The sequence below is a fragment of the Rhamphochromis sp. 'chilingali' genome (genome assembly GCF_963969265.1).
Source record: "Rhamphochromis sp. 'chilingali' genome assembly, chromosome: 18".
Lineage (NCBI taxonomy): Eukaryota > Metazoa > Chordata > Actinopteri > Cichliformes > Cichlidae > Rhamphochromis > Rhamphochromis sp. 'chilingali'.
The window spans coordinates 36038299-36054175 of record NC_137945.1 but is presented as its reverse complement, the minus strand read 5'-3'; the positions used below and the strand labels follow the sequence as shown (position 1 = coordinate 36054175).

General features: G+C 40.5%; 1 protein-coding gene across 3 annotated transcripts; it reads right to left on the bottom strand.

The window, feature by feature from the left end:
* Positions 1 to 4605: 4605 nt before the first annotated feature.
* Positions 4606 to 13951, bottom strand: LOC308386365 (uncharacterized protein). 3 transcript variants are annotated; one of them, XM_080865843.1, is made up of 5 exons: positions 13681 to 13951; positions 7175 to 7291; positions 6636 to 6884; positions 6119 to 6212; positions 4606 to 5780 (listed from the first exon to the last, which is right to left on the bottom strand). In XM_080865843.1, exons 2-4 carry the CDS (start codon positions 7211 to 7213, stop codon positions 6159 to 6161), a joined length of 342 nt encoding a protein of 113 aa, XP_080721969.1. In that variant the 5' UTR covers positions 7214 to 7291; positions 13681 to 13951; the 3' UTR covers positions 4606 to 5780; positions 6119 to 6158. The 3 variants fall into 3 exon arrangements, with proteins under 3 accessions (XP_080721969.1, XP_080721968.1, XP_080721970.1); XM_080865842.1 differs by lacking the exon at positions 13681 to 13951 and having other exon boundaries at positions 7175 to 7345; XM_080865844.1 differs by lacking the exon at positions 13681 to 13951 and having other exon boundaries at positions 4606 to 5776; positions 7175 to 7345.
* Between the last annotated feature and the right edge of the window lie 1926 nt (positions 13952 to 15877).

Genomic DNA, 15877 nt, shown 5'->3' with positions numbered 1-15877 from the left:
CTGTGCCATTACCCAGCATACATCACTCCTCCGTAAATGCAATAAACGATACAAAAGTATCGTTCTACCTGTTTTTCAGGTAGTTGTTTACATTATATAATTTATTGTGTTCAGTATACGTCACTACAATGTGATTTGGAAAATGTCTAAATATACCGACAGCAGGCACTTCCGCGGCAATCTCTTCAATCGGAGGACCCTTCACGTCAATTCCCGACGCGAGAGGGGTACCCTGCGCGTCCATAAGTGCAGCAGAGGGAGCCTGACCATGCGTCACACGTTTGACGAGTTGGGAGTGAGAACGTGTTGTATTATCGGATCGTCCATCTCTAGTAAATAGTGCACATTCATACAGTGCAGACCAGCAGCGGCACTGCTCACATATTTTGTGCTCTAAGAAGAAACCAAACCCAGCGAGTGATGTCACAGTGATTGTGTCCATCTTTCATATACAGTCTGTGGATATATCATGGTTTTAATGCCTCTGACAGCTTGTCATGAAATACAGTGTGATTAACGTGGTTTTGTTTTAGAGGACTGAGGGACCTCCAGGGTCAAGAGGGTTGCTTTTGATTTTTGTAAAGACTCACACGGTGTGCTCGGGTGCTTGAAAATCTTTTCATCTTCACCAAAGCCCTCTGTTGGTTTGAGCTCAGTCTAAATGTGTTTGTGGTTTTCTGTTTGAACCCTGAAAGAAAAATTCAACTTCCTATTGCCGAGCTAATTTGCTTCATAATGACTCTGCCGGGTCATTATGAAGAAAATTTCATCAGGATCTCAACAGTGGAAACAGGATCAAACAATCAAATGTGTCTGTGCAAACGAGCTGAAACCACACAAAAGGATCCCAGACCGGCCCCGTCTCTCAAAGCGATCAACACGAAAGCTCGTGAAGTTTCATTTGAGGTCACGCAGGTTACATTTTCTTTGAAACTACTGACTATGTGTCAAATTCAGAACTATTGCTGCAATGTGACCCAAATAATACTTTTTATTCTGTATTCAATGAGATTACAGTCGTATCGCTGGGAGATCTGGCTGTTATAATAAGGGAAAAGTTAATGGAGTTATCAGTCGTCGCTGTACTTGAAAGGAGAGATGGCCCAGCCAGATTTATTGTAATAAAATGCGTGGACAGCAACATGAGCCCACAGTTTTATGTCTCTATTGTTTTATAGTTTGGAAAATGATTTGCCAAAGATGAGTGTTTCCAGTTTTCTGCAGACTGCACGACCTGACTGTGGAAGTCTGTTTCTGCCACCCAAATATGAAGTCGATGATAGTTTTGTGTTATTTTCTTCACAAGTTGGAGTCAATAAGTGGAGATAATAACCTGTTAAGTTTTGAATCATGATGAGGATCTCTGTCAGTGCCTGCATAAAAATCTCAACTGTAGCTCAACACAACCAAGTGCAGTACAATGAAAACACTGACCCCGGGTTTAACGAGGACCAGAAGGATCCGGAACAGAGTCAACGACTAACTAAATCTGACGGGTACTTCAATACAAAAACACACGCAGAGTTCATTTTTCATGTGCTGCAGCCTCACAAACAGCTGATATCATGGAGATATAAAGTCAGAGCAACTATACGTTACTCTTACTGCGCATTTTTAATTTCTTTTATTATCCCTTTATCATCCAACCAGAGTCAGAGAGGAGTCGACCCCACCCACCACAGGGCGAGAGGCGGGGTACACCCAGGACAGGTCACCACTGAAGTACCATCAAATCAAATGAAAACATCCCTACACAGCAAATTCAAAAGTGTTAAATTTTTTGGTGTTAATAGTCTCCTTGCAAAAGTAGTTAATTTTACTCTAAGTAGAGTCACATTCTTTTAATGTAACTCTGAGGTGTAAAATGATAGTAGTTAAAATCGAGTGTTAAAAATGAGTGTTTCTCTGTCAAATCTGGAGGTTACAATGGAAACATTAACCCTTGACCTCTTAACTCTGAACTCCTACAGGGGCTATGACACCAACAGAGTAAATTCACAGACTCCGCCCCCAGCACGGCTCCAATCCAAGCTGAAGTGAAGCCGTTTCAGAACATTTTGCTCTACATATTTGAGTTGTTTGCCATGCTTGGTAAGTCATTTTTTCAAAGATTGTTTCAATTATTATTATGAGCTTTTACTTCTGTGGCTCTTTGGAGTTGAGACAAAGCTGTGTGAAAGGCATTAGCCATGTTGCTCGCTGATAGCATAATATTCTGTTTTAGCTAGCTGAAAGGTATTGTCTGCGGGCAAATACCACAGCCTTGAAAAAAGCTTGCATGTGAATTTCCAGTCAAACCTTTGGTCAAATACACCTAAAACAATGTCTAGAATGTGAAATGTTGGTATAATGGTGCTACTTGAAGCCTGAAAACGATCGCCCATAAAAAACACGAGCAAACAGCAGTAGCAGGCGTCCTGACTGGATTCTACGTTAGCATAGATCCCTCCAGAGTTTTGTGTACACGGTTTAGGTAAAAATGAAAAGGTTTTACATTTAGTTCAGTATTACCTGTTGCCTGTGTCCTTGTCTTTTGGGAAAATGCTTTACACAAGTAATGGCTCAAAGAGGATTCCTTTTTTTTTTTACTGTGCTGCAATTGTTTACTGGATTATTTGTGCCATTAATTAGTGTCAACTAATTTTTATTCAATCTCCACACAGGATATGCTTGTGAAGATGGAATATGGGGGAGAGCAGAAGTGCGTTGAAGTTCCACAAAGGGATGAATGAAGGACATGCATATTGTATTGAAGAAATAAGTGATGAGATGCTGTTATTTACATTTACCATGTCAGACCTTTTGACAAACAAAATTCTAATGAAAGTGAGAACATGTATACTGTTACATCTTTCAGATAATGTTTTGAAATTGTGGTGCACAGTTCAGAATAAATGTTTTTCAAAAACCATTGCGTCTTTTTAGTAAATGTTTATTTCCAAAGGAAATTTCTATAAGTTCAGAACAGTAAAATTACCGCTTTTTAGATGAATTAGAAGATAACTCTTACGTAGTTAAACTAAAATACTCTTTGAGAGTTAATATATAAACTCTTAACACTAAGTGTTAAATTATCAACTCCAGACAGATTTGGTGTTTAACACTAAATCAGAGTTAACGTACCAACTCTCCAAAAGGAGTTAAATTAACACTCTCTGGTGTGGACCCATATAGACACTTTAATAGTGTTGAAATCAAATCCGACAGTGTTAATTTGGACATGCTGGATTTGCTGTGTACAATAACTCTGCAGTGCTGTTTGAAGGACTTTTACGTTGCTCCATTGCTGCACTTCAAACTTGTCCTCAGAGCAAACATCAAATTCTCTTTCAGACTCTGAGGCTCTGGAAGTCTCCTGCATATTCGCAGAATAAGACGGCGGCACAGAAGCCAACCAAAGTGCTGCTGTGCATGTGGTCAGCACTGACATGGACTTCAGATGTAGAATATTTTCACTCCCTTCCCCAGACAGTCCTAATGTTAAGCTCTTTAAATGCCATCAGACTTTGGCAGGACGGAGTCTGGAGGAGCCTCATGGAAGAGAGGAGCTCCGCCTCTTTGGCTACATCCACACGGGTGTTTTTGAAAACACAGAGTTTCCGTTTTTGTTTCTTTGTTTTTAATCCCGTCCACACGTGCAGTTTGGAAAAATATCTCCGTTGTGGGATTACAATATTACCTTATGCCATGTTAGACCCCTAATTAAAGATTGTGAATTATTATGTAGTTTTAGTTTGCATTATTCTCCTGAATTAGAAGAAGCTGATAACTATTGCATTTATTAAACTGATTTGCATTAGAGTGCTGATTTATTGTGAATGAATGATATTGTTTTATGATGCATTATACTGCTGAGTTATAAGAAATACTGTTCACAGAAAGTCATCGCCTTATTTGTCTGATTAGAAGAGAACAGCCTAACTAAGCCTAACAGGGGACAGGTACTTCTGCCCAACCTGGCAGCCACAAAGTGAACTCATTTAGGTAAAGATAACCACATGCACCTAACCAGCCTGCACCAGCCTGACATTTCTTCCTCCTAAGTAAAAACGAATGGATGGATTGAACTTAAAGTCTCAGCTCAGTTTTCTATTTTGACCACCTACACCCCAAGATACTCTTTTAAAAAGTGTTGTTTTCAGATCCCTTTGAAGTTCATAAAGGGCCTGTTCATTTTCATTCAAATGTTTTATTGCATAAATGTTACTGTTTTCTTTTGATTTATGCTCCCACTACACTGCACCTCTACAAACAACAATGCCACGGACTGTCAGTTGCTTTTACATGCTATAAACATGAGTAGGTTTGATCAGAGTTTCAGTTATCAAAGAAAAGACAAACTGAGCAAAAAGAAGGAAAAAAAGACCAACTTCTTCCCAACTGACAAGAAAAATACTCGTCATGTTTTCATAATAAAGGATCAGGCTCCCCATTTATGACAGCTTGGACCAATAATGTATGTTACATTGATGCTACTGTAGAGACAGGGTCAACATCTCTATTTAAATATAATTAATATACAAAACACAATAAAAGTTATACATGAATTATTCATTATTTTTCACTATTGATAAAATTCATGTATACTAATCAAGGTTATACATGAGTAACGACATTATTAATAATGATTAATAATAATAATTCTAATGCCAACATGATGACTGTTCATAGCTCCTGCTTTGAAATACTGAACTTAAACATTGACCTGATGAAAGATCACAATTCACAGTGGCCCACTGTCAGAATCATTCTGAATATAAACTCATCGAGTTAATCTGAACCTTTCTCAAATGTGCTGTGAATAAATGCTGCTGCAAGCCACTGTGGGAAAGCTGTGTTATTATCATGGAAACATCTGTGACACATTCACAGAGGACGAGGACACAAAGGGACGACACGCAGAGGCTGTGTTAAAGTCAAAAATCCAAATCTTTAGTCTTAAACAGGCAGTGGTTACAAACAGGAAGACGAGCAGTCCATTAAACAGTCTACAGGGTCAAACATACAGAGAATTCAAACAGCTATTAAAAACAAATAACTGGACACTGAAAAACTTCAGTGATGTGTGAGGCACCAAAGGGAAGCAGCTGAGTATATTCAATTAATTATCTTCAAATACAAAGACAGAAACTCCTACAGGCAGCATGCAAACTGAGCAGGATACACAAAGATCAGAGATTACAAAATAAATCAGACAAGGATTTCAAACTTACTGAGAGCAAGGCCTCTGTTACAAATCTGTCTAATAGAAAAACATGCTGTACAGATACAATACGCTCAGTGTTCATGGTCATTTAAAAACTGGCTCTACCTGAACCACTTCAATATTTTATGAAGTCACTGAGTCGACCATTTCTACAGTTTGTTTCCTTCATTGCAGTTAGAGTGTGGCTGGTAAGGATGAAAACACACACAGAGCGTAAATTGTCTTTGTTAGTAAGAAACGTCAGCAAAGAAAAGACAAAACACACAAACACTCTCATGATATTCATGAATCATTAGAAAGCATCCAAACATTCTGCTCGTGGACTTTTACAGTCTTATTTGCACTCGCTCATCTTCATAATCATCCTGATCAGTACATGACAGGGGAGGCTTTGAGGTAGGCGGGGCTCTCTGCTGATGTCAGCATGAAAGGCAGGACCAGCGTCTGCCACATGTTGGTGAAACATCACAGTACACTGGCGTGGTTTCCTTTCCAGATGTTGGACGTTTGACACTTCAACGTTGAGGCCAACAAGAAGACACAGTTTTGGGTCGGGTTGCTGCAGGGTTTCTAACTGAGCAAAAGCAGAAGCACACAGACCAACAGGGATCAGATGCTGAGTGTTAGAGGAACATCTGTGCTGATCACTGAATGCTGCTGTGGTCTCTTGTTGAAGTTGGCTGGTGGGACAGTCTAATAGTGATATCCTGCCCATCGGAGGAACAGTTTTAAAAACACATGCAATACTTTGTTTGTATTACAGTCACAGTTTATGTTATTTTTGTCCTTTAAAAGTGTTGCTGTACTATAAAGTCCTATAATTTGAGGCTAAAATGGCTCAGAGAGTCTCTCTCTCAGAGGATCTCCTTTGAAAGTGGAGACGGCTTTATCCGCTGATCCACGTCACTTTACCTGGATGTTTTCTTTGAAGCTGGATGAAGACTCCTCTCCCTCACTCCTGTTGCAGCTGTGTGGTCCAGTTGGCCTCTGAGGTCACAGTCAACATCTGTAGCAGAAGAGGGGAAATAAAAGTCCAGGTTACCAAAACTGGGAGCTTTTCCAAAATAGAGCGTAACTGGACTTTTTCAGCCTTACAGGCAGATAGTCGTCTAAAGCTGCAGCTTTTTCTTTTTAGCTTTTTCCAATCTCTGCTCTCTGCTTTCTTTGAGAACATGTCTGCTTTCTTGGCATGGGTCTGTCTGCTGTTGGTGAAGAGACTAAATCCACATACTCGCTACTAAGATCTCCTCAAGTAGTCTCAACCAGATTACAGTTTAAGAGTAAATGTCTCCTGAGAGTTTCACCTTGGGGTGATGCTGTCTCGCTAACATGCAATCATGAGCATTAATCTATGAGGTGAAAAAGTAATTTTAAAAGCTCCAGCCACAAGTTTTATTTCATCTGTGTTTTGGTCAGAGTCCCATCAGACCTCCAGAATGGTGTCAGAGTGTTTTCTATCCACGTGATGAGCACAGGCCTCAGGTCCAGACCTCCACGGGCACCATAGCCTCTTTGGAGCTAATAGGTGCAAGAAGGTTTTGTTGGGATAGGAACTGAAGAGGAAACTGACGAGGAAGGCAAGGATCTTCTTCGGCTCCTCCGAGCCGGGACCTCTTTGTGTAGGCCAGCATTGGCCAGGTAGCCCTCCAGCATCGCTGGATGGCCGACAGTGGAAAACCTGGAGGAGGAGGAGAGAAACAGCAGCTTGGAGCATGTCTTTATACTGTTTAGTTTTTAGAGCCACAGACTTTCTTTTAATGTCATTGTTCAGGATCTATGACTGATTATGTATTTATTGTATTCCTCCATGACTGTGTGACAGCAAGTGGAAAAAACCAGCTTCACCTTTGTTGATATGCTTGTAATTTTAATATTGATTAAATTGCCCATGAAATAATAGAAAGCTCATATATGAAAATGTATTTTAAGAAATAAAATGTTAATCTGAGTACAAAGGAGTACACTCACCTTCTGGTAGATGGAGGTGTAGCGAGCGCTGGTGAACATCCAGGCCTCCTCGTAGAACTGATCACTGATTGGATCCAAAACATCGATGGAGGATCTGTGTAAGCGCTGAGGATCGTCCTGATGGACAGAACAGAAGGAGAGTGAGACAAGTGAAGATATACTAAACAACACTGTGACATAAACTGACCCACACACAGTTTGATTCACAGGTGATTGACACATTATTGGACCACGAGCAATCTTTTCTGGTTTGACGCCGTCTTTGTAGCCAGAAACCAGCTCTCTCCTCGGCTTCCTCCACTACACGCTTCCCCCACGCCAGTCTCCTCCGTCACTATAAAGGGGAGAGTCATGAGCTCCATCACCCTCACCTGTGCCGTCCAACGTCCCGCCACCAGCCTCCACTGCAGCAGGCCAGAGACCACACCCCTGCCACAATAAGTAAAAGTATATCCTTGCTGTACCCTTAATGCTAAATGTGCTAAATTAACCGCTGCCTTTGCCCCTTTGGGATTATTCTTATGTCACTGGGATGTTGACCTTTGACCTTCACATTAGAGAGATGGGCAGACATAATTAGTGTATGAATTTTAAAGTCACAGGTAATAAAGAGAGTGTAGCAAATGTAGTCAGGTTTATTACTCTGTATCACACATGAGTGCCCGAGGGAGGCGGGGCTGACTGGGGAGACACAGGAAACAGAGAGACAGGGCTGACTCGACATGAAACGATGAAACGTGGGACACGGGAACAGAAACTAAACACAGGCTGAAATGAACACTGAGGGAGGGAGAACTAAGATTACTGAGAGCCTGATAAATAAGAAGAACAAAAACCAAGAAAAACAAGAGTCAAAGAAAACCAAAAACACAAAGCATTGGGCCAGGACCCACTGCTGTGACATTTATATGTGATAAAAACATTAAAAACTGCTCAGATGTTGAAATCTTTCTACGTATACTTTAGGTTCAGCTCTCCAGCCTGGCATTTGGTTAAGCATGATTCAAACATTTGATTTTGTTTAACTGGTTTTAATTATAGTTACTTTTTGTGAACATTTGTTGCAGCATTTAAAAATACATCATTTATTTTCAAACTTTTATTTGATTTAGAGCATCATATTTGACCAACGTAAATGTTTTAATTTCATGTAAAATAACTGAAACAGTGAACTAAATATCTGAAATCTTTCCTTCCTTAAAAGTTATAATCCTACTTAAGTTATAGTGCAAACGCTTAAGCAACAAATATACTTAATGCTAATTAATTAATATTTCCCTTTGATGTTGCAACTATGCGGTCACTTCTGTCTTTAAACAAAATAATATTTTCCAGTTACAGAAATCATAAAGTCCAAACTAAAGTGCTACTGTTGCTATATGCATTTTATATAAATCATGGATGATGGTCCTGACATGAAGGAAGAGAAAGTTACAGGTTGCATCCTTTGACTTTGTCTCCGTGCCTTTGGGCGATTTTCAGAAGGACAGATGTTTCTGTTCAATTCTTAAATCAATTTTTTTCAAACGCAAACACTATTTTAAAGCTTCTAGAGAGTAAAATATTAATGATAATTATAATAACAATAATAAAAACAAAAGCTCTCAGATCCATCAAACCAAGCAGCAGAAAGAACAATAACTGAAGAGAAAACTTTAACCTTGTAGACTTCATTATGTTCCAGCTGCTCTACAGACGCTGTGACCTCGAACTTAAGCAGGTCGTAAAGTATGTGCAGCTCAATAACTTCATAATCAGACCCTGTGGTATTTAGGCAGCAGAACAACTAAGAATAACAACTACAAATAAAGTTTTTAGGTTTCTGTTGTACTGCAAGGTTCTGTACAGGAGAACCAAACCAAGAGCAAATATTACGTCTCATTTACACCTGAGCACGAAGAGCCATCAACATTTAGCAAATTGAATCATCTTTGTTTAGATGCAAGAAGAATCATATAGAAATGAAAAAGTAGAAATAGAAATCCAGAGCAAAGATATCCTCTAATTCAGCGTAGCACATGTGCAGCTGCTGCGATTCACGTAAGCATTCGGCTCGTCGCTGTTGCAGATTTTTCTCTCGCTGTTCTGGCTCACAGCGCTGCAAACACAGAAATAAATATCCCCAAAGGTGTGAAAGGGAGCTAATTAGCAAGAGTATTGTTACTCTCCGCAGGAGTAGTCCAGCAGTAGAGATCAGTCCAATAACAAGGTGTGTAACATCTAGCAGGGTGACAGAAAAACCCAGGGTAACTTCTAAGGACCTCAACGTCTCTCTCACATTGTGTTTTTTAAACATGCTTCCATTTGTCACTTCAGTCTTTACTCTGAAATACAGGAAGAGAAATCATGGCTGAAACAATTTCTCATGAAACCAGGGGTGTGGTCCAACAGTCAGTTTGGTGAGGAAGGTTCCTAACTGAGAGAAGTGACCCAGAAGTATCTGTGTAGCAGCCACAATGAATCCAGAGCATGAGCTTTATTAACTGATCAAAGTCTCTTCTTTCATCTTCTGTATCATTCAGTTTGCATTGGTAATGCCCATTATTGTAATGCTTTTTTAAGATGAGCAAAACTTTATTTCACTTTGGGTTAGCTGGGATAAGTGATGGATGGAGGGAATTTTACTTCAGCCACAGAAATCCTAAACAGGAAGGAGGAGCAGAGTTACAGTGGATCACTATCCAGCAGGGAAACAAGGTTTATTTCAATTTCTTGGCCATGAGTGAGATTTACTGAGTGGGCAAATTAGGGAGACGACACCATCAGATCCCGAGCCCTCCATGTGTTAATCAAGAGACGGCTGCTGTGCTACATCCATAAATAATGAATAAATTAGGAGCTAAAGCTGAAAGGACAGTTTATTTATACCATCTTCACGTGAACACATTCAAGAACATCACAGATGAAGAAACATTAAAAACTTCCACACTGCATAAAGCAAGAAAAATAGTTTCTCTTTCAGGTGGTTTCAGAAAAACAGAAACATCAAACATCTCCAAGACTCTCTTTGAAAGAACTAAAAACCTTTGTTCTCATGGTCCAATCATGAGTGAACTCCCCGATGAAGCCTTGTGTGCTAAAACATGTCAGAGTTTTAAAGGTTAAACATGAGTTTCCAAAACGTTTTGCTGGAGAACAATGAACTATTTGACTGAGTTTCAATCATTTACAGACGAGCAAAACCAGGACAGAGAAAAAAGGACAAAACTGACTCAGTAAAAAACAGAAAAGAAGATCCCATGTAGATCTGTATTATGTAGAAGTTCAGCCCAGCAACCAGTTCAGTTCAACACAAGTTTAAATGATTCTATCTGAACTCTGTGGAGCCTGATCTCAAGCTTTTTGAGTCTGACACAGAAACCAGAGGATCTTTCTGTGTCTTCAGATTCACTGTGATCCAGTGATGGGAGTGATTTCAGCCCTGAGTGATCGCGCTGATGTTTGCACAGAGCAGACAATGAGGTGAATGTTTGGGCACATTGGTAACAGTGAAACAGTTTATTAGTAACGTGGGATCGTTTGTGTGCAGAGTATGAACTGAGATTCCTGAAGCTCTTGTCACACTGGTCACAGCTGTAGTTTCCTTCCATGTGTGCACGTTCATGCCTGTTACGATTACTTGACAGTGTCTGCACTTGTGTGGTTTCTCTCCTGTGTGGACTCTTTTGTGTGATTTAAGGTCCCTTGCAGTGGTGAAGGATGACCCACACTGATCACAGAGGTGCTTTTTAACCCCACTGTGAATCAGTTCATGTTGTTTTAAGTGATGTGATGTGGTGAAGCTTCTCCCACATTCTTTGCAGTATTTCAGTTTGTCTCCAGTGTGTCTACGTTGATGTACTTTTAGGGTCTTTTGCTGACTGAAAGTTTTTCCACAGAGGTCACAATGAAAGTCTTTCCCACCACCACAGTGATGACAGGGTTGAGAACTGGATCCATCTGTGTCGCTCTGCTTCTAAACAAAGACACAAAGACAGTGTAAGTCAGTCCTTCAACATTTGTATCTTGAACGTCGCCTGAAATAAAGAGCATCTCTGCAGACGTCCAACTACATTTGACTGTTTCAGTTAACACACTCAGTTTACTGGGCTGCAATAACTACAATACTACCACCATAATACTACAGTAATACTAAAATCATAACTGAAAGGAAAATCTGAATAATCACTCAGAGCTGCTTTTCCATGCAGTAGAATTGCTAACATGCTAACACAGTTTAATGAGCAGAGTTGTTCCAAACAGTCAGGCTAAAATGACAAGATAACAATATAAATACATACCTCACAGTAGCTGCACTTGTAGAGTCTCTTTCTGGTGTGGGTCTGTTGGTGTCGTCTCAGGTGATGTGGAGCTTTAAAAGTCTTCTCACACAGGTCACATTGATAAGGTCTCTCCTCAGTGTGGGTAAACATGTGTTGTTGTAAGTGTGTGTGAGTTATAAACTGTTTGCCACACTGTTCACAGCAGTACACATCATGTCTGGTGTGAATGCGTAGGTGTTTATTTCGGCTCTCTCTCTGGCTGAAAGTTTTTCCACAGATGTCACAGCTGTATGGCTTAATTCCAGAGTGGGTAACTAGATGCTTCTGTGAGCTGCTACTGCGAGTAAAAGCTCTGCCACACTGATCACAGCTGTACGCTTTAACTCCACTGTGGATGAGTTGGTGTGTTTTTAGGGAACCCTTCAAGGAAAAAGACTTCCCACACAAGTCACAGCTGAACGGTCTCTCTCCAGTGTGGATGACCTGATGCTGTTTTAGTGAAGCCTTCAGAGTAAACTCCATCCCACACTCGTCACAGCTGTATGCCTTAATTCCAGAGTGGGTAACTAGATGCCTCTGTAAGCTGCTACTGTGAGTAAAAGCTCTGCCACACTGATCACAGCTGTATGCCTTAATTCCAGAGTGGGTAACTAGATGCCTCTGTAAGTGGCTACTGTGAGTAAAAGCTCTGCCACACTGATCACAGCTGTATGCCTTAATTCCAGAGTGGGTAACTAGATGACTCTGTAAGCAGCTACTGTGAGTAAAAGCTCTGCCACACTGATCACAGCTGTACGCTTTAACTCCACTGTGGATGAGTTGGTGTTTTTTTAGGGAACCCTTCAAGGAAAAAGACTTTCCACACAAGTCACAGCTGAACGGTCTCTCTCCAGTGTGGATGACCTGATGCTGTTTTAGTGAAGCCTTCAGAGTAAACTCCATCCCACACTCGTCACAGCTGTATGGCTTAATTCCAGAGTGGCTAACTAGCTCTTGACCATCCCTTAAAATTTATACCCATTCTTTGCCCTTCGTACCCAAAATGGTCCCCTGACAAAAGGTGATATAGCAATATCATATATGAATTTTTTTTCTGATTTTTTTCACATCAGATCTTTTAAACAACTTCAGACCTAACCACAGATATAAAGTTTTTCATTATTTTTTAAATATTTTTTTAGGTTTTTATGGCTTTGTTGTCATAAAAAACCCTGTTTTTTTGGGGTGAAAAACCCATAATATGAAATATTTTCAAAAAATGACTTGCAAATGGAAGTATTTGGCATTAGGTTATTACAGCCTTGAATAGGCAAATAATTCATAACAACATTGATTTGAATGCATTATTATTTTTGGAGTAATAAGAGTTTTTAAAATTTACACCCATGCTTTACCCTTCGTACCCACACGGGTCCCCTGACAAAAGGTGATATAGCAATATCATATATGATTTTTTTTTCTTTTTGTTTCACATCAGATCTTTTAAACAACTTCAGACCTAACCACAGATATAAAGTTTTTCATTATTTTTTAAATATTTTTTAGGTTTTTATGGCTTTATTGTCATAAAAAAACCCCTGTTTTTTTGGGGGGGAAAAAACCCATAATATGCAATATTTTCAAAAAATTAGTTGCAAATGGAAATATTTGGCATGAGGTTATTACAGCCTTGAATAGGTAAATAATTCATAACAACATTGATTTGAATGCATTATTATTTTTGGAACAATAACACTTTATTGCAAAAAAACAAACTGAACTGACCTGAACAAACTCAACAACAAACTATACAAAGATGTAATTTACATTATCATACATAGCATGAACCATAAGATGGTTAGATTTTGCAGACAGGACATATCTTATATATATCTTTGTAGCAGTTACGATAATAATGTGCTGTTTGCACAATGAGCACTGCTTCCGCTTTTTGGAACGCTGCGCTTTCTCAGCAAAAGCCTCCCCTAAATTGACCGTGCGCTTTGTGTTGTGCATGCGCGCATCTGTTCATTTCGTGGCATCTGTGCAGAAATGACTAGTAAGACAAGGCTGCAAACTATTCTCACAGACTTCAAAGGTGCACCTGAATTAAAAAATGATCATCCTCTATCTTATTGGATAGACGATGATCTTTTTCTGTCTCTCCCTCCTGTTCCATTCCTGTGCCACTGGGAAACTGAACTGACCTTAACAAACTCAACAACAAACTGAACAAAGATGTAATTTACATTTTATAGCACGAACCTCTAGATGGATGGATGTTGCAGACAGGACATATCCTAACTTTTGCAGCTGTTACGATAATAATGCGCTGTTTGCAGGATGATCACTGCTTCCAAGCTCCCCTAAATTGACCGTGCGCTTCGTCTTGTGCGTGCGCGCATCTGTGCATTTCGTGGCGTCTGTGCAGAAATGACTAGTAAGACCAGGCTGCAAACTATTCCCACAGACTTCAAATGTGCACTTGAATCCAAGAAGATAGAAAAGGATCTCTCTCTGTCTCTCCCCCAGCTCTGCTGACTTGCCACTGGGAGAGTAACGACTGCCCCTCCCCCCTCTGCTCAACAAACACGTGGCTGCTTTTACACCCCTCCCTTCTCTGCACACGAGCCTTGTTTTTGCCCTCAGCCAAGTGAGGAAAAATAACATTGACAGAGGTTCAAAGAAAAGAGGAAAAAAAACGGAGCAGGCTGCCGTTGTTCACTTCAAGGAGGCGGCTCTATGGGCTGTTTTGTTTGCGGCCGACACACACACACACACACACACAGTATATATATATTCTCAATCACATTCACACCACTCTCTTATATCAGTTCCACTACATCAAGACTATTTTATGGTGGTCAGCTGTTTTATTGCCATGCATTTTGCAAGGTAAGATAACCATGTCCTGCATTCAAAACCACTGAAAATGTCTATGGTGGTGCTGTGCCTAATATTGTGCTCATTGGATCCAAAACATATTTTTCCTTTATTTTGAAGGCAGAGGCTTAGATCCATTAGGTATTCACGAGAAAAAAATTATCACATGTCAGGATTACAGTATATCGAAAATATGTGATTATAATGGGAGTCAATGGGGCCCAAAATGGTACAAGGGCAAAGGGAGGGGGTAAATATGTGAATCTCCTTTACTATACACCACACCATAGAGGGGATCATTGAATTTTAAAAATAATCCTAAAATTCACATCCTGGGCAAGTATCATGCAACTGGTCTTTAAAATGACTGATATATTTAAAATCGAAAATCCAAAAGTACCCAAAATGGTCCCGTTTTTTGCTAGGGTAGCACGAGGGCTAGATGACTCTGTAAGCTGCTACTGCGAGTAAAAGCTCTGCCACACTGATCACAGCTGTACGCTTTAACTCCACTGTGGATGAGTTGGTGCTGTTTTAGTTTAGCCCTCACAGTAAAACCCTTCCCACACTCGTCACAGGTGTGTTTTTTCTCTCCCTTTCTTCTGTGAGGTTTGTCGGCCTCCTGAGAGCGCTGACTTCTGGCTCCATGTTGGTCCTGCAGTGACAGAGATACAAACAGAGGCAGTGAGTGAAATGCAGTCGTGGAACAAACTCAACCTTCAAACTCCATTAACACTAGTTTTAAACCTGAAGGTGGAGCGTGGCACCAAACACCTTAAAGGTCTCTTATCCCCACCTGCTGGTAGTTCTAACACATTACATCCAACCTGCTGTTAAAGATAATTCATGACTGTTCAAACACTAAAATCATGCCCATCCCTCCTGATTGTACACACACACACACACACACACACACACACACACACACACACACACACACACACACACACACACACACACACACACACACACAGTGTCTATATATACACATTACACATACATACACAAAGCTGTGTAAACCAACTATAAATAACTAATCTAAACTTATATACATAAAACACAGGATGACAGAAATGAATGAGGTGGAATGAATACTACAAAATGTACATAAGGTGCAGTTGCAGTCTGGCAGTGGGAGCAGTGTGACAGGTCAACTGTTAAGAAGGGAGATGGCGAGGGGAAAGAAACTGTTCCTGTGTCGGGTGGTCCTGGTCTGCAGGCTTCTGTACCGTCTGCCAGAGGGCAGCAGATCAAAAAGTCTGTGTGCAGGGTGTGAGGGGTCTGTGATGATTTTCCCTGCCCGTTTCCTGTTTCTTGAGAGGTACAGATCCTGGATGGAGGGCAGGGGGGCGCCGACGATCCTTTCTGCTGCCCGTACAGTCCGCTGCAGTCTGCTCCTGTCCTGTTTAGTGGCTGCTCCATACCAGACTGTGATGGAGGAGCACAGGACAGACTCAATGACCAGTGTAGAACTGGATCAGCAGCTCCTGTGGAAGACTGTACTTCCCCAGTTGTCTCAGGAAGTACATCCTCTGCTGGGTCTTTTTGAGGATGGAGTTGATGTTGGTCTCCCACTTCA

What these genes read in the sequence shown, in the direction of transcription:
- LOC308386365 (XM_080865843.1), bottom strand. Translation starts at nt 7,213, where the DNA reads ATGTTCACCAGCGCTCGCTACACCTCCATCTACCAGAAG. An exon ending in ACACCTCCATCTACCAGAAG is followed by an intron (nt 6,885 to 7,174) that starts GTGAGTGTACTC and finishes CTCCTCCTCCAG; the next exon opens with GTTTTCCACTGTCGGCCATC. An exon ending in ACTCTGACACCATTCTGGAG is followed by an intron (nt 6,213 to 6,635) that starts GTCTGATGGGAC and finishes CTTCTGCTACAG; the next exon opens with ATGTTGACTGTGACCTCAGA.